At 43.4% G+C, this 23,588-nt stretch overlaps 1 protein-coding gene across 1 annotated transcript in view; it reads left to right on the top strand.

Moving 5' to 3' along the window:
• Positions 1-23,588, top strand: part of SEMA3C (semaphorin 3C) — a 740,455-nt gene that overhangs the window by 612,303 nt on the left and 104,564 nt on the right. Inside the window, exon 13 of the mRNA XM_078674175.1 lies at positions 20,255-20,343. Coding sequence (XP_078530301.1) covers positions 20,255-20,343 — 89 coding nt within the window. The remainder of the gene's footprint in view (positions 1-20,254; positions 20,344-23,588) is intronic.

Genomic DNA, 23,588 nt, shown 5'->3' with positions numbered 1-23,588 from the left:
TTTTGTACCCCAAACACTTTTCAATTCAACATTTTTGTCCCAATAATCAAAACCAAAAGTATTCATTTGTTCGAAAAATGAGTCTGAATATAACAATTTTGTGTTGGTTATCATGGTTTTGGTTCCTGTCTTGTTTGACAATTTAAAATAAAATGTTTCAGCATTACTTGTGTTAAAACCTGAAAAATATGAATATTTGTCGTAAACGGTTCTTGAGCTCCCTTTTTGAGGTGTTGCTCAATGTTCCCATTGATTATAATTTAAAACATTTCTAGGTTGTGCAGATCTATGTAAAAAGTGGTTACCATAGTGGTTATAGCAATACATACTGTCATAATTTGTAGAACCCTGCAAATAATCATGTTTGGTACATTTAGCAGACATTACTAAGTCAGACATCATGTTATTAATGCTTTCGAAGTCCCAATCATCAGCAAATGAGTTTGGTTTTGCAAAGTCACTCAATGAGATCTTAATTTGGTGTGGATATTTCAGGATCTCGACCGGACCAAAAATTTCATATTCATTGTTGTCCCAGGCTACCCCACCAGGTATTGGATTGGCTGTGAAGTTGGCTGAAGAAAGTTCTCTTTTCTCGACGTGTGAAGATGTGTGTGGTTTGAGGATCAAGTTGATTTTCTGACTTGCTGTGTCCATTTTAGCATATTTTCCCTCAATGAAGCGTCCCAAAGTAAGTACCATGATGAGCCAAAGTATGAGGATAAATGCACCAAAACCCACCCAAAATTCAATCCATGGAGAAATCAGATATGTTTCTTTCAGTTGTTTCAAAAGTTCCTTAGCTTTGTCTTTAAAGGATTTTGATGATGGCTGTGTCTTTGATTCACTGAAGCCTTCAGAGGAATCATCGAAGTTTATGAAGTAGCCGGATGCAGTTCTGTCAATTGTTCCAATTGGTTCAGGATTTTTGTTTCTTGCATTGTCACTTGGTACTTCATTATAGAGTGGTGTGTCTCTGCTAAATGTTTTTATTTGGGTTTTCAGAGGTCTTAGTTCTATATCATTATTGCATAGTCCTTGTTGTTCTTCTGTAGGCGTTTCGAATGTGATGAGCCTCTTCGTTAGGACCTCTGTACTGGTAGCAAACCTTGGTGTTCTGCTACTTATTGGGAGTCCACTTGGCCTACTGTTTGTTATCGGCCACATGTTGTGGTTTTACCAGGTCGATGGATACAACTCGGTTCTCCTTTTTACCAGCAAGTGGCGGTAGTACAACTGATCTTGTCCCGTTGACAGACAAGACAGGAACTGCTTTTCTGTAAGCAGGCCCAAATTCCTTCTTTACCGCGATCTTTTCCCTGACTAGATCCCCGACTTTTGGAATCCAGACAGGTCTTGCTGGGACAGGTGGTGGTTCTTCAGTGGTTGTTGGCTGTTGTTTCAACTTTATGTTGCTCAGGTCTTTTCTTGTTTTGTTTAAGTCCTGCAAAATAGCCAAACGGTCTTTGATATCAAAGCTTTTTTCTTTCACCACTGAAGTCTGACTATCAATGTCAGAGATCATCATCCTAGTTCCAAATAATAATTCGTACGCACTGAATCCCTTCAGAGAATTTCTTGGCAAGTTATTGAGACTACGTTGGACACTTATTAAATGTTTGACCCACCCAGCTCCCGAACCTAATACCTTTGCCGTTATAGATTGCTTTATGTCACGGTTTTTTCTTTCAACAATTCCGTTCCCCTCAGGGTGAAATGGACAAGAGTACCGCAATTGCACGCCCATGCTGACCATGGCCTCCTTATAAGCCCGAGAGCTAAAAGCAGGACCATTGTCCGAATGCAGCATGCCAATTGCGTATGTGCCGATAAAGACTCGCAAATCTTTTATAACAGTTCTGGCGTCAGCCGTTCGCTGGGGCCACATCCATATGAATCTCGTGCATGAATCCACTGCGACCAAGATATATTTATAGTTACCATCCCTTTGTAAGGGACCGCAGTGGTCTAGATAAACACAGGCTAATGGTTTATCCGAGATTAGAAGGGGCGTCTGCGCTGGACGTCTCACCGTTGATACTTTCATTTTTTGACATATTTCACATTCTAGAACATAGTTCCTTGTTTGTCTTCTCATTTGTGGCCACCAGTACCTCTGTTTTAATAATGATACTGTGGCTGAGACGCCAGCATGAATAGAAGCAAGCCCTTCATGTGCCGCTATTATTAGTCCTAACCTATGTTCCATGGTTGGAATTGCCCTATCCCCCACTCCAGGGATTCGAGCAAAAGGAACATTGTTTGCATCAGTTATGTATGAGTATTTTACTGGAAAGCCTTTAGGGAGTGGTTCTATCGAATCCTTTTCTGAAGCGCTGACAGCTTGTAATATTTCGCTGTCTATTTTTGTTTTTGACCGGGTGACGGCAGCTACGGAAGCCGTTTGCACAGCTGCCTTCGCGGCCTCATCAGCCAATGAATTCCCTGCAACGTGAACGCCATCACGTTGATGACTCAGTGTATGTATCACGTGAGTCTTTGGTAGTTCTTTTTGTAAAAGAACTACTTGTTCCCAGAGCAGTTTCTGCTTTATTGGTGCATCTGTGTCATCTTTGTAACCGTTTTGAATCCATGTCTGCAAATCGCTGTTATATGATTTGACGCAGTAATATGAATCTGACACTATAAGTGTCGGGAATTCGCGATCCGCATTATCTAGCGCCATTTTCAATGCTATTATTTCAGTTTGTTGTTCTGAATTACTTTCTACTGAGTGTGTCTTTGTTAATAGAGGTTTTAGTTTACCTCCGCGCCACACTTCTTTTGTAATCTCACATGTGGGGTTGTATGCTTGTTCTCCCCAAACGGAGGGTTGAGCATGTCCGTCTGTATAGATTACACAGGCGTAATGTCGTAGAGGCAGAATGTCGATTGGCAGAGGATATGTTTCTTCATATTCTAGATTTTTTAATTCTTCTAGTTCTCAAAAAATTGTCAACCAGGCTATACTTGATAATTCATATCCTTCGTATAGGATTTTCAGATGGGCAATTCTGGATTTTTTAAAGTTGAATTTGTAACCCTCTGCTGCGAACCCAAGTATTAAGGTGTTCACTCTTTTCAAGTGAGTCTCCAAGTCATCATCTGTTAAGTAAATGTCATCGACATAAGATAATGCTTCATCATCATATAGATGAAGTAATTCTGTTACTCTCGCTGAGAATACCCCCGGGCTGTTCTTGTACCCCTGGGCTAACCGACAGAATTGTTTTTGAGTGCCATTTACTGAGAATGCAGTTAAATATCTGCTCTCTGGTGCTATGTTTTGACAAAAGAATCCATTGGAGATGTCCAAGGTTGTTTTGTATTTTTTGCGCACTACGTTATTCATTAGTGCAGCACTGTGTGAGTTTTGCACTGCAAAAGTTTTGCAACATGTGTTAAGGTGTCGGTAATCCAAAACTAGACGATATGAATTGTCTGGTTTGGAGACCGGAAACAAAGGGTTGTTCATTTGTGAGGTGCAAGTTTCAATCACCCCCTGGTATTCTAGCTGATCTAGTATTTCATTTACCTGTTTTTTAGCTTCTTGCTTAATTGGGTACTGCCTTTGTGCAGTAGGTTGTGATTTTAACTGGATTTTGTGAGGAGGGGAGTCCTCATCCCATCCTACATGATTTTTATATAAAGCAGGTGCTAGAGCCACTGCTCACTTTCTAGCAAGTGTGTATTTTTTATGAATTGGGATATGTTTCGAGAAGGCCGGCATAATTACTTCTTCGCCATGAGGGCACTCCCTGACAAACTCTGGTGGCCAGTCTTTTTCAGCTAGAAGGATATCATAGCCCTTGGAGAGATTATCCCAAAATAGTCCCCTTATTTTCCTAGTCTTATCTCCCTCTATACGCAATGTTATCTCGTATATCTTGTGGGGTTTGCTAACTCTGGTGTCCGCAGTTTCCACTTGAAGATATTCATTCGTGTCCACTGTCTCCAGATGATTCATAAGGACTTTGAGAGCTATGCTCACTTCTGCTGCGCTGTCTAGCATTGTCTGAGCCCATTCTCCGTTTTTCAGTTGTGTCCTCAGTATTCTCGGCATTGTTAACTACCTTGATACTGGCTACCTTCTTTTTTGGAAATTGTAATTTCTTTTTTAGCTGAGCAGGTTCCTTGTCTTTGGACTTGGTGTGCTCTTCTCTTTGTTCTGATCGTCCTCTTCTTTCCGATTTCTGCGAGGAATTCTGAAAAGATTGAGAGGGACGTGTATCAATGTCTTGATATCTATCAGGCTTCTTTATATTATCCCTATTTCTAAGGTTATATCTTTTCCCAGAGGGGTCACTCTGGGGTGACCTGTGTCTCTGGTTCGGAGATTTCTCCCTTCGCCTAGGAGACCTTCCTCGGGACTGGAATTTCTTTTCTTTTGGATTGGATTGTTTGTTTCCATCCCAGGTCTTTTTTGGTGAATTATTATTAAAAAATATTTTTTCTGGACTTTCAGTCAGTTGCGGTTTTACTGGTATTCCACCTAAACTATCTCTACCTAGTTCCTCATAGGATTTTTCTATGATTCTGGCAATTTCAGCTGGTTGGTCTGCTATATCTGTCTCTTTTAACCTCTGGCGGATCGCCACGTTGGCTGCTTCACCTTTTATGTTGGCTAATAATATAGCCGAGACCTGCTTGAAGTCTTTCAGTAATTTCATACCAAGAGTTAAAGCGGGCTCTGGACCGTATTCGTCTTGAATTTGTTTTAGCACATCTGGTATCACCGAAATGGATGGAACACCGTGCGTTTTTGTGTAGATGGAAGCAAAGACTGTACCCCAAGTGTCACAGTCCTCAATGTGTGGTGCGATTCCCATTGGGAGACAGATAGTCAGAATCCTGTGTTTTTCTAATGGGGTGGTGTCAGGAAACACCGCCTCTATTTGGGTAATTTTCTGTGCCAACCAGAATGGTATTTGTTCCCGTTTAGCCGGTACTTTACCTAGGCAAGACTGGATGTTCTGTGGTGTAATTTTATTTGTGTTCCCCTGGTGAGGGGTCAGCTGTGGAATTTTAATTGCTGGCTGAATTGTTGAAGTCCGCATCACATACTGAACTAATTGTCTATGAATTTTTATTAATTGTTTTAGCTGTGTTAAAAGGTTTGGTGCAGACATCCCATCGATGTCTGGATGTGGTGTGTATCCGGCTAGGACCGGCCACGTTGCTCCTGGTCTACCTAAAGGACCGAGCCTGGTGATGTGATTATTATGTTTTAGGGCGCCATCAAATAAGAGCAAATGCTCTTGGAATTTGAGTGGTACTTCCACCTCCTCAAAAGGAGTGTACTCATTAGGAGGTTCCTCTATTTTGTAATAGTGGAAGTACTTTGTTACAGCATTAGCTGCTGGAAAATGTATCCATGAATAATATACCTCTGTCTGCCGATATTCGTGTGCCTCAATTACGAATATGACTGTGCCACCTCTAGGTGTCAGTCCATTTTCTATAAGTTTTAGAGTTATAGATCTCCTTTTGATGACCGGAATGAGTATTATATCCGCGTCTGCTGCTTGCATGGTAGCATCAGCATCTGCGAGTTCAGTTGCTAATCTAACTGCCTCTCTTTCTTCTTCATTTTCTGACATTTTACTGTCCTGAAGGTTAGTTTGTTTGTTTACAGATCAGGTTTCTTATGGAAACAGAGATTAGATGCACAATATTTTGGAACTGTTTATCCTTCAACGTTGACTATACCAAGAACCATACATAGGAGTTCCCTCCTGCGAGGTTTTGGAGGATATTACCTTTCACCCACTCCAGACGTCTTTGGAGTATTGTGGGAAAAGGGGTCTGAGTGAGAAAGCACGACTGAGTTACTCTAAATGTCTTACGTTCGTTTTATCGCCCTTTCCAAACGCGTTGGGCGCCATGTAGTGTAGTTCCTATCTTCCCAATAGGCTCTGCGCATTGGAATAATACCTACAGCAGTAAAGGCCTAGGCCAGACGTTAACTAGGTCTACTACTGTCGATACTAGACTTAAGTTTGGGGTTTGCCAGCGTAGCTCAGAGTTCGCTAGAAACTTTCTCGAATGTTCAAGGAGGAATTAACTTCCCTGATTAGACAAGAAGGGATTTAGTTTCTGACAACCATAGAACATGACAACTTTGCTCTCCCCTAATCAAGAGTCAATCTCGAGAGTCGTGTGAACAAAAGGCAAATTATTTTACTCAGTCAGTACGTGCATTCTTAGTCTCATCAGAATGTAGAGAAAAGGAAGAGACGGGCGTGTTCAATAAAAAGGTGTTATTTATTGATCAGTCTCTTTTCTCATACAAGAGAAATGGATCGATATTATTGCAATATTTATAGTTAAGTAAAGTGCATACATTAAAAGCAATAGTATAAAGTAATACTGTAAAAACATTGATATGGTTTCTAAGCCATATGATGTTTAAAATGAATGAAATATATTTACATACACATATACATTTGACTAAACGTACTCAACTGGTGTTTCTAGATACGCCTACCCCGTGTACCTGACCTAAGCCTAATACGTGGGCGGGAATAGAAAGTTACAGTTTAAGTTAAGTTTGTTTTTGCCAAGTGAATAACTAAAGAATTCTCTGTGAGGGGTTATTCAGTTCTGTACCTGGAAGTTAGGATGAATGAGGAATGGTATCTCTCTCTCTGGTCTCGATATTCCAGGCTGCCTGCGAGGGCTACCCGGAAACGCCGGTGCTGGATTCTCGGCAGGAGAAAGCAGCTTCTCTCAGCGCGTCAGGAAGGCGGGGCTGCTGCCAGCGGGGTCTGCTCTGCTCTCGGCTTCGGCAAGTATGGCTGCTCTGTCTCGTCACCACGCGCGTGTTTGCATATGGCAAGATCGGTAATATTTATACCTTTAAGGTGCCGAGATTGACGTAAGGATGGACATAGATACGTCAATAAAGATGTCATACGATTTGCTCGTTAGCACATTCTTTTACTAAAGTTCTCGGTGAAATCAAAACAATGGCCGCAGGGTTTTGCCCAGGTTGTCATAGGTTTGATTTGTTATGAGAACTCCGTATGCCTTATCAGGGGCTGGAGGAATATCGCTTGTCTAATTAGATCGCAAGCGTTATGACCTAATCAGATAACACGTTCCTGTGCCGTAGTGTGACTGCGTCAGATAACGGTATCTGCATCATGGGGAATTTCTGCCTCATGGGCTGACTGCTAGTTAACTTGTTGGTTTGTTTAACTAGAATAGGGTCAGGAATAGGGGGATCGATTCAGAACCGATAGGAATACATGACAAGATGAGCTGTTGTTTGTGGCGAAAGATGTTACCCGGAGGGCCAGGGCAGCTCATGAGAAACTCTCTGAATTAGCAAACAAGTATACTGTCGATTTGACAAAGACAAAAGCACTACAGGGTGGCCACAGGTTACAGTACTCAGACCAAGATCTTGACGAAAAGAGGGTGATCGGGCTAAAAACTCACATCAGGGAGCTGATTGTGGGAATACGAACGTGGTCCCAGTTGGAGAAATGGGAGGAAAGGTGGTCAAAGAAAAAGACTATCAGGCCGAGTGTTATTGAGACATCCCCGGGAGGAGGGTTGATGCATGCAGTAGCGTACCCCTTGCGGGAGGTGGCTCATGGGGGATATGTACATGTACCCTGGAGCAGGGGAGATCTGGCTGCCTTTACGAACACATTTCCAAAATTACGTGAGAGTCCGGTGGAATGGTACAAGCAGGTAGAGAGGTTCGTTAAAATCTCAAAGGTACTGTGGATTGATTTAAACACACTGTTTGACATTGTAGTCCCAGGAGATCTGTGGATAGCATGTAAGGTCAGTGTTGAATGGCCCACAGCGGAGCCAGAACGAGATGCTGCCACGAACGGACCATCACCTAAGGTGATGGCAAAGTACGAGCAGGCGATCACATGGTTAAAGACTAAGGTACCACCACAGGACATTGACTGGGTGAAAATAGACCGGACTAGGCAGGAACCAAAGGAGACAGTCCATGAGTATTATGAGCGACTATTGCAGATTTTTAAACAGTACAGTGGATTGGATGTGATGGACCCAAAGGACATGGGACAGTTTGTGTCCAAGTTTGTTCTGGGACTGAGACCTGATATCTGTCTCATGATACAGCAACATTTAATTTGTTGGCAGAACAAGCCTCTGGATGAGATCTTGAGGTATGCCAGGTATTGCAGTGACGAGATAGAATCCAAGACAAGGAAGCTTAAGGATAAGCTGATGCTAGTGCAGATGCAATCGGGAGGACAGGGTCAGCCAGGCAATGGCACGTTGGGGAGGAAGTCAGGGGGACAGAAAAGGGACAACGAGGAAGGTCCGAGACCCAGGATAGATATAGCGACCCTGAAAAAGACGACCAAGTGCCATCAATGTCATGAGGTCGGGCATTGGAGACGCGAGTGTCCCCATAACCCTGACAATCAGGTACAGGAGGAAGAGGAGGAGGAAGTACAAGCCCCTCAGGTACGGAAGGTAACATTGACAAAGTTCCAGACGACGAAAGGGGGGACCTCAGCCCCTAGGGCTCCGGTTCCCCAGCCGCCGAAGATTTCAGCAGGGAACAAGGTTTACAAGCAGATGCCTTTTATAGTTGACGGGAACGAGTGTTATTACTTTGACCCAGTGACAGGACGGTACCTGGATGGGGAGGAGGGCTGTACTCTTGGAGCAGTGCTGGAAGTAGATCAGAGGGGACCTTTTGTGGAAGCCAATGTGGACGGACACCCTACCACCTTTTTGGTTGATACTGGTGCTTCCCGGTCTACTGTGCGGTCCGCAGTTGTCCCCAATTTACCCCTTTCAGGACAGACTATCCAAGTGGTAGGAGTGGTGAACAGAAGAATGACGAACCCCCTGACTGAGCCAGTCCCAGTGAAGATTGGAAGTTTTAGAGACAGACACCAGTTTGTAGTGTGCGATTCCAGTCCCGTATGTCTGCTGGGAAGAGATCCTTTGTGTAAACTCAATTGCACCATCTACTGTACCCCCAAGGGAGTAGAGTTACAGTCTAACGATAACGACGCTGACTTTAAGGTTGCAAACACGCATGTGTGCATTTAATTGTACCCTGCTATAACAGTGGAGGAACTCCCTTGGGATTTAAGAGATTCGTTCTCACCGGAGGTGTGGGACTTTACAGGGGAGGAGATCGGATTGATCAAAGGAGTAGAGCCAGTCAGAATTCAAGTAAGACCGAATGCCGAATTCCCAAGAACACCCCAGTACAAGTTGACACCGGAAACACTTGCAGATATAAAACCCGTGATTGAGTCCATGATTAGACAGGGAATCCTGAAGGAGGTTATGGGCAGTCCCTGTAACTCTCCGATAATGGGTTTGCAGAAGCCTAGTGGGAAGTTCAGGATTGTGCAGGTTTTACGAAAGGTTAACAGCATAGTTGTTCCATGCTGTCCAGTGGTACCGAATCCATCAGTGATACTGTTTCAGATACCGTTCCAAGCTGAATGGTTTTCTGTGATTGATTTGTGTCAGGCTTTCTTTTCCATCCCATTGCATGAGGAGAGCCAATTTCTTTTTGCGTTCAAAATAGAGAGTCGCGTCTTAACATGGTGCCGTATCCCCCAAGGGTATACAGAGAGCCCATCGATCTTTAATCAGTTGCTGAAAAGGAATCTTGAGAATCTGGTACTGCCGCAGAATTCCGTTCTCGTACAGTACATAGACGACCTCCTTGTTGCGTCAGACACCGAAGATGCTTGTAGGATTGACACCATTGCCTTGCTGAACCATTTGGCAGAAAATGGACACAAGGTATCCCCTAACAAGTTACAGTACTGCCTGTCTGAAGTGCAGTATCTGGGTCACAGAATAGAGAAGGGAAAGAGGAAAGTGTCGCCTGACAGGATTGAGACGATCATGAGGATGACGGTGCCCTCGACTCAAAGAGAGGTTAGAATGCTCCTAGGCATGGTTGGCTATTGCCGACAATGGATTGCTAACTTTTCTCTGAAGGCGAAACCATTGCAGAAGCTGACGCATAAGGACGTGAGTGATCCGGTACCATGGGACACAGATTGTATGATGGCTTTTCTTGAGTTGAGAGAGGACTTGTGTCGTGCTCCGGCTCTGGGAATGCCCGATTACACCAAATCATTTGCATTGTTCTGCTGTGAGAGAGAGGGGTGTGCTTTGGCAGTCTTAGTGCAGGATCATGGAGGTGTCCGTAGACCAGTTGCTTACTTTTCGGCTACCTTAGATCCAGTAGCCGCAGCGTTGCCCGGATGTCTCAAATCCGTTGCTGCAACAGGTGTCAGCATTGAAAGGTGTGAAAGCATCGTGATGGGATATCCACTGACAGTACATGTGCCTCACTCTGTGGAATTGTTGATGACCAGGACCAAGACACAGCACTTAACTAACAACAGGCTCACACGCTACGAGCAGGTCATACTTGCTGCGGAGAATGTGACTCTCAGGAGGTGCTCTGTCTTGAATCCTGCTACCTTGTTGCCATTACCAAATGATATAGAAGATGATTGGGAAGACCATGATTGTCTTGATGTGACTGAACTATGCACCAAACCCAGACCAGATATTGTCGATGAGCCATTGACGGACCCAGATGAAATTTACTTTGTTGATGGCTCATGTGTAAGGGACAATACTGGTCAGTTGAGAGCAGCGTTTGCTGTCTGTACTATTTCTGGAATAATTGAAGCAGCCTGCCTGGAAGGAGTACACTCCGCGCAGGTGGCTGAGATAATTGCATTGACGCGTGCCTGTCTGGAAGCCAATGGGATTCGGATCACCATATTCACTGACAGTCAATATGGTTTTGGGGTGGTTCATGACTTCGGACAGTTGTGGTCTCAAAGGGGTTACATGACATCATCAGGTTCCCCAATCAGAAATGGAGAATTCATCAGGTTACTGCTGGAGGCTTTGCAAGGTCCAGCAGAGATAGCGGTGGTTAAATGCACAGCTCATACCAAAGGCACTGATTTTGTGTCCATGGGGAATCGCTATGCTGATGAGGTCGCACGTTATTGTGCAGAGCAGGGATACTCCTTTACTGAACAAACTGTCGAGGGGCCAAAGGAAAGAACCGAGTTAAGCATGATGCTTGAGGTGGCAGACACATGGGAGGAGTTGAAGAACATGCAGGGCCAGGCGTCAGATTATGAGAAAAGGGTGTGGGAATCAGCTGGTTGTGTCAAGGGAGATTTGGACATGTGGGTTTCGGCAGATGGAAGAGCGGTGTTGCCGAATGAGCTGGTGAGTTCAATGGCACGACAGATATATGGTCCTGTGCATCTGGGAAGAGATGCGATGGTGCGTGTGTTCAGGCAAACGTGGTACAATCCCAAATTTAGACAGGCTGCGGAAGCAGTATGTCAGAGATGTGTGACATGTCAACAGATGAATGTGGGGAAGAGAACACCAGTTACACTGAGTCAAATTGGAAGGTCTGGTGGACCTTTCTATAGGATGCAACTGGATTTCATTGAGATGCCGAGGTGCAACCGCCTGAGGTATGTCTTGGTGATAGTGTGTGTGTTCTCTAGATGGGTTGAAGCATATCCCACTCGTAGGTGCGATACACTCACAGTAGCAAAACTATTGCTGAGGGAGCTAGTGCCACGATTCGGGGTTCCGACCTCTTTGGAATCGGACAGAGGAAAGCACTTTAATAGTGAAGTTGTGAAGATGCTCTGCTCTGCCCTGAACATTGACCAGAGACTGCATTGTAGCTACCGTCCAGAGGCTTCTGGCATGGTGGAGCAAGTAAACGGAACTTTGAAAGCCCGAATGGCAAAAGTGTGCTCATCTACATCCCTGAAGTGGCCCGATGCCTTGCCGTTGGTACTGATGAGTATGCGTAGTACACCAGACAGGAGGACAGGACTCTCACCTCACGAAGTACTGATGGGGAGGGCTATGAGGCTGCCATCTATCCCTACAACTGCCCTGCTAAATATCACAGATGATCTGATTCTTGATTATTGCAGGGGACTTTCTGATGTCATCCGTTCTGTGTCCCTTCAGGTGCAGGCTGCTGAAATCCCGGCTTCTAGCGACCTCTGTCACGACCTGTGCCCGGGTGATTGGGTCCTGGTGCGGAAGCATGTCAGAAAGAGCTGCCTGGATGTCCGCTGGAGGGGACCTTTCCAAGTTATTTTGGTGACTACAACTGCTGTAAAATGTGGCGGATTGCCAAACTGGATCCATGCTTCTCACACCCGACGAGTCCCAGCACCCTTGGAGGGAACAGCTCCTCTCGTAGATGAAAATAATAACGAAGAAGAGGATTCATCAGAAGGGACAAGTCAAGCTGTGGGGGTGCCGGTGGAAGTTGGGGACTCCCCTGATCAGACAGGAAACGACCACGACAACAGTGACACTGAATCCGCCTCAGAAGGAGGAAGTGGCGAAGAAGGTGATCTGAGCGCAGAAGAGGCTGACAGTGGACACGAACAGGGTGTGCAAACGAGAAGCAGGAGAGCAAGAAATGCAGAGGCCCGCTGGCCCGAGAGGCGGAGGCGAATGAATGTGAGATTGGCTTCCGAAAGAGATCTTGCCCCTGTATCCGAAGAATCAGACCCAGAAGAAGGAGAACAAGAACCAGAGCAAGGGGGTCCGAGAAGATCCAGGAGGGTGAGAGTACCTTGTCGAAGATACGCCACTCCTGAGTGGACCTACCCTTTTACAAATGCCAGGTGTACTGAGGTCCGGGAGGGTGAGGTCTGTGGCGGTGACCAGCACAATCCCCAATGTTAAGCTGGAGGTGATATTGTTGGTACCTGGACTTGAAATAGAAGGTGTACTGACACTCACCATTCCTAATCCCCCTCTCCTAAGCAAGATACGTGATTTACTCCTGGATAGACTGATTTTTCCTACATTTGGTCCTGATGTACCATCTTATGATGCAGTTGTGCTCCGCATGGAACTTTTAGACTATGTGTTACAGGCAATCGGATCAAGTATCATCATTGATTATTGAAGACTTTTGAAAGACTGTTATAATTAGCTGTTGAACTAACCTAGAGCCGAGTGGAAGAAGAAGAAATTTAGGGACTTTCCACAGAGGACGGAGAAGGGTTAGGGCTGTCTGTTGTTGAAGCAAAAGAAGAACTGAAACGGGGATTTCTGCTGCCAGATGTGGTTTGAGAAACTCGAATAACTAAGAAAGAGACTTTGGGTGCTTTCCGAGAACGAACTACTTTGTGCTGAAACCATGGCGCCTGGAAACCCGAATCGTAGAGCTAAGTGCATAATAGGCACCCTTTTAGCAGGAGTGATCCTCCTAATAGTTATAGTAGTTTCAGTTTCCTATTTTGCACCACACGAACAGGTAGAGAAGGCTGAGGGGACACCGACACCTACCACTCCTAGCCAGAAGGAAGACAGAGCAAGAAGAGAGAAGGCCTTGCTGGCTGCAGAAAGTCGTAGGTTACATACAGATCTGTCTAAAGGGAATTTTGGGCAGAATGCATATGCAAAGCTGTTGTATGAATACATTGATGCGATGGAGGCGAAAGACTGTTATGTGTGTATGCAATTACCAGCTTCAGTAGATGAGGGTATTAGATACCATCACCTTCCATTGACATATGGCATTTCATGTAGTTTGCTGCTTAGCATATTTTATGGGCGAAACCATTTTGAATATTTCTTTTCGAATTATGATGTTGTGTTACCAGAAGTCCCTGCTTATAAGCACTTGAACAAGTGGGATTATTATAAGTCAGAGGACAGACTTGGATACTTTTTCATCCCCACGCAAGAGTTAGACACCCCGTATGCACATCGACACAATTTGACATGCTTGTTGTCCGAGACAGAGAAGAAGTTCATCGAGCAAGTAGAAGATAGGTACACGAAGCAAAAACAGTTGCGAGATTCAGGGCAAGAAAAAGTGGATTGGACCGAAGAAGAGAAGCAGCATAGGTCAAGAGGGAGTTATGGTCCAATAGCCTTAGATGCGGTCCAGAAAGGGAAATTGTGTCTTCACCGACCACAGACATATTATGAAAACGTATATGTGGGTCATACTACATGTGAACACACCTTCACATTGGAGTATTACACGAAAGATTTCCTGAAGAGTGCGGTGCAGGTGATCCCTACTGTGTATTTTGTCTGCGGGAAGAATGCGTATGTGAGACTGCCAGAGAAGTGGTATGGAACATGTTACCTAGCAATTATTTTTCCCAAGATTTATCACACTGAGGATTTTGCGCTTTTAGAGGGAGGGCCTCAAAGGAGGGTGAAGCGAGGGGAAAGTGCTGGAGCAATTGTGGGAGACGTGTTTGGAGCAGCGATACCTATGCTGGGAGTCATCCTGAATGATGTGAAAATACGGCGGTTGGCAACTGTTGTGGACGAATTGTCAATGAGTACAGCTAAGTCATTAGTGTTGGTTGAGGGTGAGATGTTGTCGATCAGGACAATGGTTTTACAGAACAGACTTGCTTTAGACGTCATCCTAGCGAAAGAGGACGGAGTCTGTAAGCGTTTGAAGGTTCAGGAATGTTGTACTTATATTCCAGACAACTCTAAAGATCTGGAGAAATATATAAGCAATATTACTGCAATTCATTATGAAATTGAGGACTTGACTCAAGAGAATGCGTGGGAGACGGTTGGCAAGGGATTTGGAAAAGTTGGAAACTGGTTTGCAAATTTAGGGAAGGGTTTCCTTGGGTTTGTACTGAAACCCCTCATCATAGCAGTGGCATGTGTGATTGCTTTGTGGGGTTTAGTGAGGATGTACAAGTGGTATAAGTCAACTAGATTGGCGAGATCAATGAGAGCGCAAGAGATGCGAATGGAGAGGTTGCAAGACAATCAATACCGCAGTTTGAGAGCATTAGAGATGCTCAAGAGAGGGAAAATGGCCACAAGCTCTGTTTGACTTGGTTCTTACCCTGAGGATGATGTGAGGGTGATGATGACACGGGTCATCAAAGGGGGGAACTGAGAGAGCGCCATTTATAGTGAAAATTGTAGGGGTGCATCATATGTACAAGTAGTCAGCACCCGCATATATAGAGGACTTTTAATCATGTTTAGATGCAATGGAAGTTAGAGAACTAGATGAATTGCAAATCCACACTTGCTGTTTAACTTAGAGATGCTGTTGAAATGAAACCTTTCACTAATGAGATGTGTGTTTAGACGAGCACTATTGTGCCTATAGGGACTGCTTTTTTTTAAAATGTGTAACGGTGTTTTATATACTCGATAATTAGCTTAAAGTAGAAAATGCATTTGCTGTTAAGATTGAAGGCCTTGTGAACCAAGAGATTGCTCATATAAGATGGTGGGCCTATAAATCAAGCAGAGGCCTAGTTCATAGAAGTGGTGCAGGCCTATACGAAAATGTCTTGCTTAACATTAAACCGTAGAAATGCTTTATGAAAGAGGCTTTTAGAAAATGTTGCAACATTATTAGACGATGAGCCTATTTGCGTGTATTTCTTTGCAGGTGCATCACCAAGTAGATTGTAGAGTAGAACGGCCCATTGTGTGTGAGTGTTAGAAATACTAGACTCAGACATGGAGGAGTAGACCCGGAATTCAGAGAAGCAACTTGAAAGGATGAAGAGCCTGGGACTCGAGGACGTCTGCATGGACAAGGATGGACAAGTGCCATAACGGAAAATTTCGAAAGTTAACACCTTCGAGAGGGGCGTACCTGAAGGCGTGTCATTCACATTGTGGGGTTTCGTATTAGGGACAGCACCCCGAGGGTGGAGGCAGAGCAGATGAGCGGAGGAGCTAGAGAGAGCGGTTGTTTTTGGGCAAAGAGCTTAGTTGCAAGCAAGAGACTCTATTTTATGAGAGATTGTGGGCAACTTCTTTTGGAAGTCACCACAGCTGACACCTTTTGGTTAGGTTGGGCTATTGTTGAGTAGGGATGTCACTCAGTAGAGTGTAGGGACAGACTAACCTGAATTTATGTCTATTATCCTGATGAGTACCAGAACTCAGGTTATAGCAATCCTGTTTAGTTTGATGATTCTGGAATTGATTCTCGTATTATTCATCAGCCGCTTGAGACTTTTCTGTAGGATTATGTTTTTATTAGTGCCTGTTTATCTTCTGAACCTCTTGCTGAGGTGTCTGTATCTTCAGTTGTTTTTGGTTATGTAATAAACCTTTTAACCCAGTCCTTAGTCAGTGGTTCTTTGGGGAAAGCAGTTGGGAATCGGAGAAATTGGATTTATAAATTGTGACTAGATTGCCTAATTCATTCTATGACAGGTAAAAAGGTTCAGTCGACCTGTGACGGGATTCTGGAGAATGGTAAGCAGACTCTAGAGTTGAAATCCCGCCTTTTCAAAACAATCTATAATTTGCTATGAAAAGCAAGAGAAAGATGCGCTGAATCCGGATCTCTCACCTCCAACCTATAATAAAAAATGAAGGTGACTGAGGTGGGCACTTTGCAAATTTCTACTGGTGAATACCCATCCCAATACATTGATTTAAAAAACTTGTGAAACTGTAACTGGACAAAAGTCCCTTTGATGTTAGGTTTGTATTGCAACCACCATTGGGGATGCAGATCTTTCTTTTTAAAATAACCAACTTCATTGGAAATTTAGCGGCAAGACACAGTGCAAGATATGGCCGATGTACATGCATGGCATAGCATAATAGCCACACAATTTCCCCCATATAAGATAAAAATCTTTTTAAAAACTTTTTCATGTTGACTTGTGAGGCACTGGTTCCACCTCATTTCCTGTTGTCTCTGGTTCTCCTTATGGTGGCCTGGCGTATTTTCTTTAAATGTTTAAGTCCCTGGGGTAGTGAGTGACCCACATTGGCTGAAGAAAGACGGGTGAGGGGGAGAAGAGGGATGCCAGCTCACAGATAATAGAGGGGAAGACAGCTGTATGCATGTTTGATGAGGGGAAGAAAAACCAAGGCTCAAGGAGCAGGTGAGCATCATGTGTGCATGGCAAATTCAACTAAAATAGCTTTAGCAAATGAGGGTATAATTGGTCGCGGGGCATAAATGATGACTTATGTGGGGTCTCACACCTGCTCTTCCAGAAGAATCAGACAGGCAAAATCAAAAACCTGACACATCCACTTTTAATCAGGTTTTCTATAAGTTGGAATTGTAGCAGATGATTTAAATATTGAGATAATTTCCCTAGTGAAATCTACACATGGTATTGAATGAGAGCAAAAAGGACCATGTTTCCACTACAGAAGATTAATAAATGGTTAGATGGGTAAATGGACCCCACAATAATTTCAATGAGTCAATCAAACTATAGATTCAGAGAATGATTTCATTTTCTTTCATCATTCATACCTTTGCAGCTCTCTTCATCCCCCACTTGATACACCTAATTTACTGTAAGGTAACTGTAGGAAAGTGCCCTGTTTGACATGGTCACCCCCACTTTTTGTCTGGAATTTGATGTGATTTTGACTAGAAGCACACTGGGTTCCTGCTAACCAGGCCACCAGTGCCAGATGTCTTTCACAAAAATGTTTGTTTTTCTCCAGTTGTTTTCTCCAATTGGCAACATCTTTAGTACCCTCAGTAAGTCCCAAGTAAATGTTACCCCTGGGGCCTGAGGCACTAAAGAGGGTCCCCAAGGGCTGGAGTACAAATTGTCCCTCCCCCACCCAGGACGCCTCACCAAGCTCATATAAACCGCATGTCTTGGTGCATAGAACACAAAACGACACACAGCCCTGCGTGCCATGTCTCCTAACACTGCATGTAATATTTGTAAGTCACCCTTTCAGCAGGCCTTACAGCCCTAGGCAGGTGCCTTATATTACATGCAAGGGAATATCTGCATGAGCAGATATGCCCCAGTGGTGGTCAGTTCCATTAGAGCCATACAAGTGAACATGGACTCCATTTTAAAACATGTGCTGGACACTGGCAAAAATGAGTTCCCTAGCTATATGATGGCTTCACTGAAAAGAGGGATGTTTGGTATTAAACATCTCATATTAATAAACCCACACTGATGCCAGTCTCAGATTTAGCAATAAATGCACCCAGAGGTCACTTTAGAGGCGCCAATTGAAAACCTACCAGCCCCTGGTGCAGACTGACTGATTTTCATCAACCCACCACAAGAGATGAATGTCTGACCTCCCCAATGGTCTCAGGAGGCCAGAAACCAGGCCTGCTTAGGCAGGGGTGTTTTCACCTCTTCCCACGGGATGATCAACAGATTAAAATTCCAAGGCAGGGGAGCTTCAAAGTACCTACTACCTTTGGTATGCAAATATGGTTTCTCTCACAGGAGAAGAAGCCTTTGTCTAGAGCCATTTGGCTACTGGACAGGCAGCAGAATTGTCCAGTCAGACAGGGGTGTCCACCATCAGGCTAGTGCCACCCCTAAAGTGGGCTACCTGAAGTGGAGGCGACTTTTCAAAGTTAGCCATATTGGTGTTGGCAAAATCAGGATTTCAGGGATAGGGTTATGACTACTTCCCCCAGGAAGGGGTCGTATAGGGGGCGTAGTAACCCCAAGGGTAGGTAGCCCACTACACTCTCCTAACACCCTTAAATTCACTATTTAGGGAAACCCCTAGCACAAGGAAATCAGATTATCCCGACTAAAAGAAGAAGGACTAAAGAGCTGCGAAAAGCAAAAACTGTTGAAGATGCAACTGACTTAGTAGCAACCCTGCCGGGCTGTCTGCTGTTCTTGACGACTGTGCCATAGTCAACTTATCCGTAAGCTTTTGTTCCTCCAAAAGCCTAGGAGGACTGCCAGCACTTTTGCCATGATTCAGCAACTCCTGCAGAGCAGCAGAGCTGCTTCCCTGCATCCTGCAGGCACCCAAAGCGAGTCAAGAGGATTCCGGACCGCCAAAACCTGATACTGGAAATTACCACTGCACCATGCTGTCTACCTTGGAATTGCCCACTGTGGACTTCCTGACGCCTCCTGCAACCTCTGTTTGCAGGCCCCCTCTAAAGAGAGTGATTCCGGTGATGAAAATCCGATGCTTGTAGACACCTCTGCACCTGTCGCCCCTGACCCATGGAGAAGAGGACCAAAAGTGTCCCCATGCACCATGAGACCTAAGTCCCCCTTGTGGTTCAGCCAGACTGGCTTCCTAGTCCAAACCTGCAGCTTCTTTTCAACCACACCTATCCCCATAGGATAACATTGGGCACCCACCGCTAAAAAGCACCTCTGCACCTGACTGCCCCAGTGCCGCCCGAGATGACCTGTTGGTGCTGCTTTGCCCCATACTCACCACAAGTCCAGGAGATTGGTCCCCAGTGACTCCGAAGTGCCCGAATTCAGTACATGTTTTTCCCCATAGGGTAACATAGGGAGCCCGATGCTGAATAGCAACTCTGCACCCAGCCGCCCCAGCCCCCACAAGGTGACCTGTGGGTGCTGCCTTGGACCTTGCCCCATACTCACCTTAAGTCCAGGCGAGAGGTCTCATAAGGCAATATACTCTCCCTGAATGCTGGTCTTGTTTTTCCTTCCATAAGATTACATTGCAACTTCTGAAAAATGCACTGTCGACTTTTTAAATGCACCTACCCGATCTTATTGACTCTGGTGCCTAAACATATATAAAAATATTGGTTATTTTTATAAATTGATGTGGATCTCCTTAATGAGTTGTTTGCGTCAATTATTGACTAATGTGTGTATTTGCAGATGCCTAACGCTCCTCTCTGATAAGCTTAAGGCTGCTCGACTACACTACCCCCTAAAAGAGCACATTGGGGTTGCTAGAGTAAGTCCCTGTCCACTGTTAAGGGAATACCTGGACTCTCTGCACGGTATACTTCGTTTCAGTATTCCTTATAAGGATCCAGCTTCCTACAGTAACAGTGGTGCATCATAAAATAATTATTAAGTACATAAATACATCTATGTCCCCATAAATGGCTTCCTGTGCTCACACTCTTACAACTATTGCATTTTGAGTGATGTGGTTCAACACACTTGTTATAAGAGCCCCTATCCTCCCTTTGGTTAATCAGAATACAGTGCGTCAAAAATTTAAAGATGGATACTTTATGTTATTGCTGCATATTCTGTTAGGGCTGTCTCAAAATGTGCCTACTAGTGCAAGTCTTTGGTTATATCACTTCCAACTATGTGATAGATATTCAAATTTTAGTTGAAAGCTATGTGGCTGCCCTCATGCAGTACACCACACCACTAGCAGATATTTTGAAACTAAAGTAATAACATCTTTGCAAGAAAAGACTTTTTTCACTGCCATAGTAATTCTTAGAGAAATTGATCTTGCGACATAACTTCTCTTTCAGACCTTGGAACTGTGCAGAAAGTAGTAGTTCTGCCTACCAACAGCTCTGCAAATGGCGAACTAATCCTGGAGGAAATGGAAGTTTTCAAGGTTTGTGCATCCGTGTCCGTTAATCAAGTGTGCATGTTTACTCAAAACTTTGATCTAACAGTGTTTGGTAAAGACTTAAAGTTGTTTCTAAGAGATCAGATATACAAATGTTTCAGTGGCTATTTAATCTAGTTGACGCAACACCGTAATGAAATAATGAAACGGGTTGATACTTCATATTCTGTAACTTCATGCTTATTTGGTTAATGAAAGCAAGGTGTTTTTCTACAGTTTTATCTCTCTTTCTGCATGAGTTGGAAAGCTATCTGCTCTCTCACTGCACTGAAATATCTTGATTTTGTAACATACAATTTGATGCTGTGTGCAATGGTTCACCTGAATAGGCGGCAGTGTATATAAGTATTTTTATTAGGTCGAGCCTGGGCAGCGCATGCGCTGCACTGCAGCATGCTGTATTGGAGTATGGAATAGAAACCCCGCCCACTCTCCGCCCATATCTGTCATTGGCCTGTGTCATTGCCCTTCGTAAGTGCTGGCTTCTGATTTGCTAAAAGGCTTGTTAGTCCCTCTTTAGTACCGCCTTGTCTTCATTTGTAACCTTCCATGAGGACTGGCCCTTATACGGTACGTCTGTTTTAGTCTGTAAGCACTATTTTCTTTAATGAGTTTCTCCTACTGCAGGCACGACGTGCTTTCCTGCAACATACAATGCTCCATGCATGCTTTCACTTCTAAGCAACCCGGAACAATGACGGCCAGTTCTTTAAATAGGTCTCGCATTTGCAAGAGTTTGAGCTATTGGCATTGTAAATGACAATGCCTTTTATGCATGTGTTAATTAGCAAAACAGATAAATAAAAGGCATTGTCATTTACAATGCCAATCGCTTAAACTCTAGCAAATACAATACCTTTTGCATTGTAAATGCTTGTAATCTTTTGAGTGAATCATTTGTGCAAGCTCTCTTTTCCCTTATTTCCTGTATCAGGATGCTGCACATGGTTCCTAGATCCAGCTGCATTGCAACAGTAAACTTGAAAGAAGAAGGGACTGTATGTGTGATTGAAAGTGAACTTTGACCTGGACTTTTCAAGCTATTTGTATTTTACATCATCCTATTTGAGCCACAGTGAGAAGTTGTTTTTCCTGGCGAGAAGGTCACAATAAGCGAATCTCTTGTCTGTTATGCTTTGGTCCTCTGAAACAATCTGTTACCAGCGAAGGACCATGAGGTGTTAGTATCACTTAATTCTTTAAATTAAATCCTGATAGTACATACTTAGTATTAGAAGGTGCTAAACTGTTGCCCATTTTACACTTTTGCTGATTGGACTTATTGAGAATTATAGATATACTTTTTATGAAGATGACAAAGAACAAGGAACACAGTTATTGTTTGGAAGAGGCAGAATGTCCACCAATCTCACAGTTCTCCTGCTCCATTTTGATTTAGGTGTGGGGGAACCACAGAGCTTCTCCTGGTTGGACTTCAGCTTGCCCCACCAGCAGAAACCCTTAATCAGATGCCTCCTCTTCCACTGAGCATCCAATTTAATGCATGGTAATCGGCACTGGATTAGCCTTCCGACCATCACCATGAGAGAGATGGCAGTCAAGGCCATGGAAAACATAGAAATATTTTGATTTGCAGGGAGATACTGTCCTGTGCATCATGATCATTGATATTTTTGTTTTTCTGAAGGAAACTTCAGCTTGGGGTGCTTGTTTCAGTAAAACAAAAAATGAATACTGAGCGGGTGAAAACCCTATGATGACTTCTGGGCGTTCATTGGTGCTCTTTAGAGCACTAAAGGCATATTGATAATGTCAGGTAGGTAGGAATGTCTAGTTTAGGCGCATGAACCTCTGCCCTGGGAGCTGGAGCCTCTGTTTTTCTCACAAACTGATGGACTTCAAGAAAGTGTGTAAATGACCTCTTAAACTTCTCAAGAGCTTTTGACGTGTTGAATATATCTCTTTTTGATAGACTAGATATAATTAGTGGGGATTCCCTCTATTAGTTGATCTCGATCGACATGAGTATTCTCTCAAAGTGAAGTGCTATTTTAAAACTGAGATCTTTATTTTCCCATTTATTTGCATACTTACTTTATGCAAGTTATGGTTAGTGTAATGTAAAGTAGGTTAGTGTCTTTTTCCTTATCTGGTAGCGCAGTGAATAGATTATTTTATTTGTTTATAACATTTTACTTTTTCACATTTAAATTTTCTAACCATAGTAGAGATTGTTTAGTTCTAAATTATTAGTCCCATTAAGTCACAAAATTACATTTTATGAGACTCTTACAAAAAAGTATGTATCCAGGTAATTTAAAGTCACTGGATATCTAAACATTTTGAGCTTGTGTGCTTATTTAAGGTGACTTTTATTGCTTCTCATTCTTCTAGAGGATTTGGTTTGCATATCTAGAGGAACATATACTATTCATTCACATATGGAGTATTTAATAAAAGTGTGTCAAATTAACAAAGTTGTGTTTTGGCACTTTCTCTTAGTTTCCTTCATGAAAGGGCAGTGAAAAAGTAGGCTTTGTGGGAATAAAACTGTACTATTCACAATTTGTACACATGGAAATGTTTTTCACATGAAAAAGTTTTTGCCTGTAGACTTCTTTTTGTGAATCAGAAAATATCACAACTTTGTAAAGCTGCGCAATGGATCACCTTCTCAAAACTTTGCCAGTGAAATTATAAATCACCACGCACCTAAATAGGGGGGAAAATGTAAAGGCACTCTATTAATCTGTTTTACTTTTAAATGTATCAAGAGTTCAGACGAATTGTGGAATTCATTTTATTAATCTAAAGCCAAGGTCGTTAAAAATGTATTAGTAAAACAGCCCTGTTGGGAAAGTGTGAACACAAATGTACATTTGTATATTGGTTGATACATATCAAAGGAACTTTGTTTATTAGCATTGACTTTAATATTTTTTACTACCTGCAACTATGGTTTTGGTTTTGCCTGATAGTAATGTTTCTCCTAAATTTGAGTCCTTGTCAGCATTTACAGAATACAATAATCTGTATTTCATTCACTAACCAAAGATCACTCGCGAACACAACTTGTGTAATATATCTATGATGTATGGTTTACAGGTTTAACTTTAAATGATGCAGGTAGGCCACATATATTGCTGAGAGAGTTAAAAACCCTGGCTGATTCTTGTAAAAAACTAGAAAAGTATTTCATTGTCTGAATATGTGACCAATGATACTTGTCAATGAATTCTTGAAGGAGTCACCCTTTCTATATCAAAGTA

Source organism: Lissotriton helveticus, chromosome 1_1 (assembly GCF_964261635.1).
Source record: "Lissotriton helveticus chromosome 1_1, aLisHel1.1, whole genome shotgun sequence".
Taxonomy (NCBI): domain Eukaryota; kingdom Metazoa; phylum Chordata; class Amphibia; order Caudata; family Salamandridae; genus Lissotriton; species Lissotriton helveticus.
The sequence above is the reverse complement of the archived record's forward strand: the minus strand, read 5'-3'. Positions and strand labels throughout refer to the sequence as shown.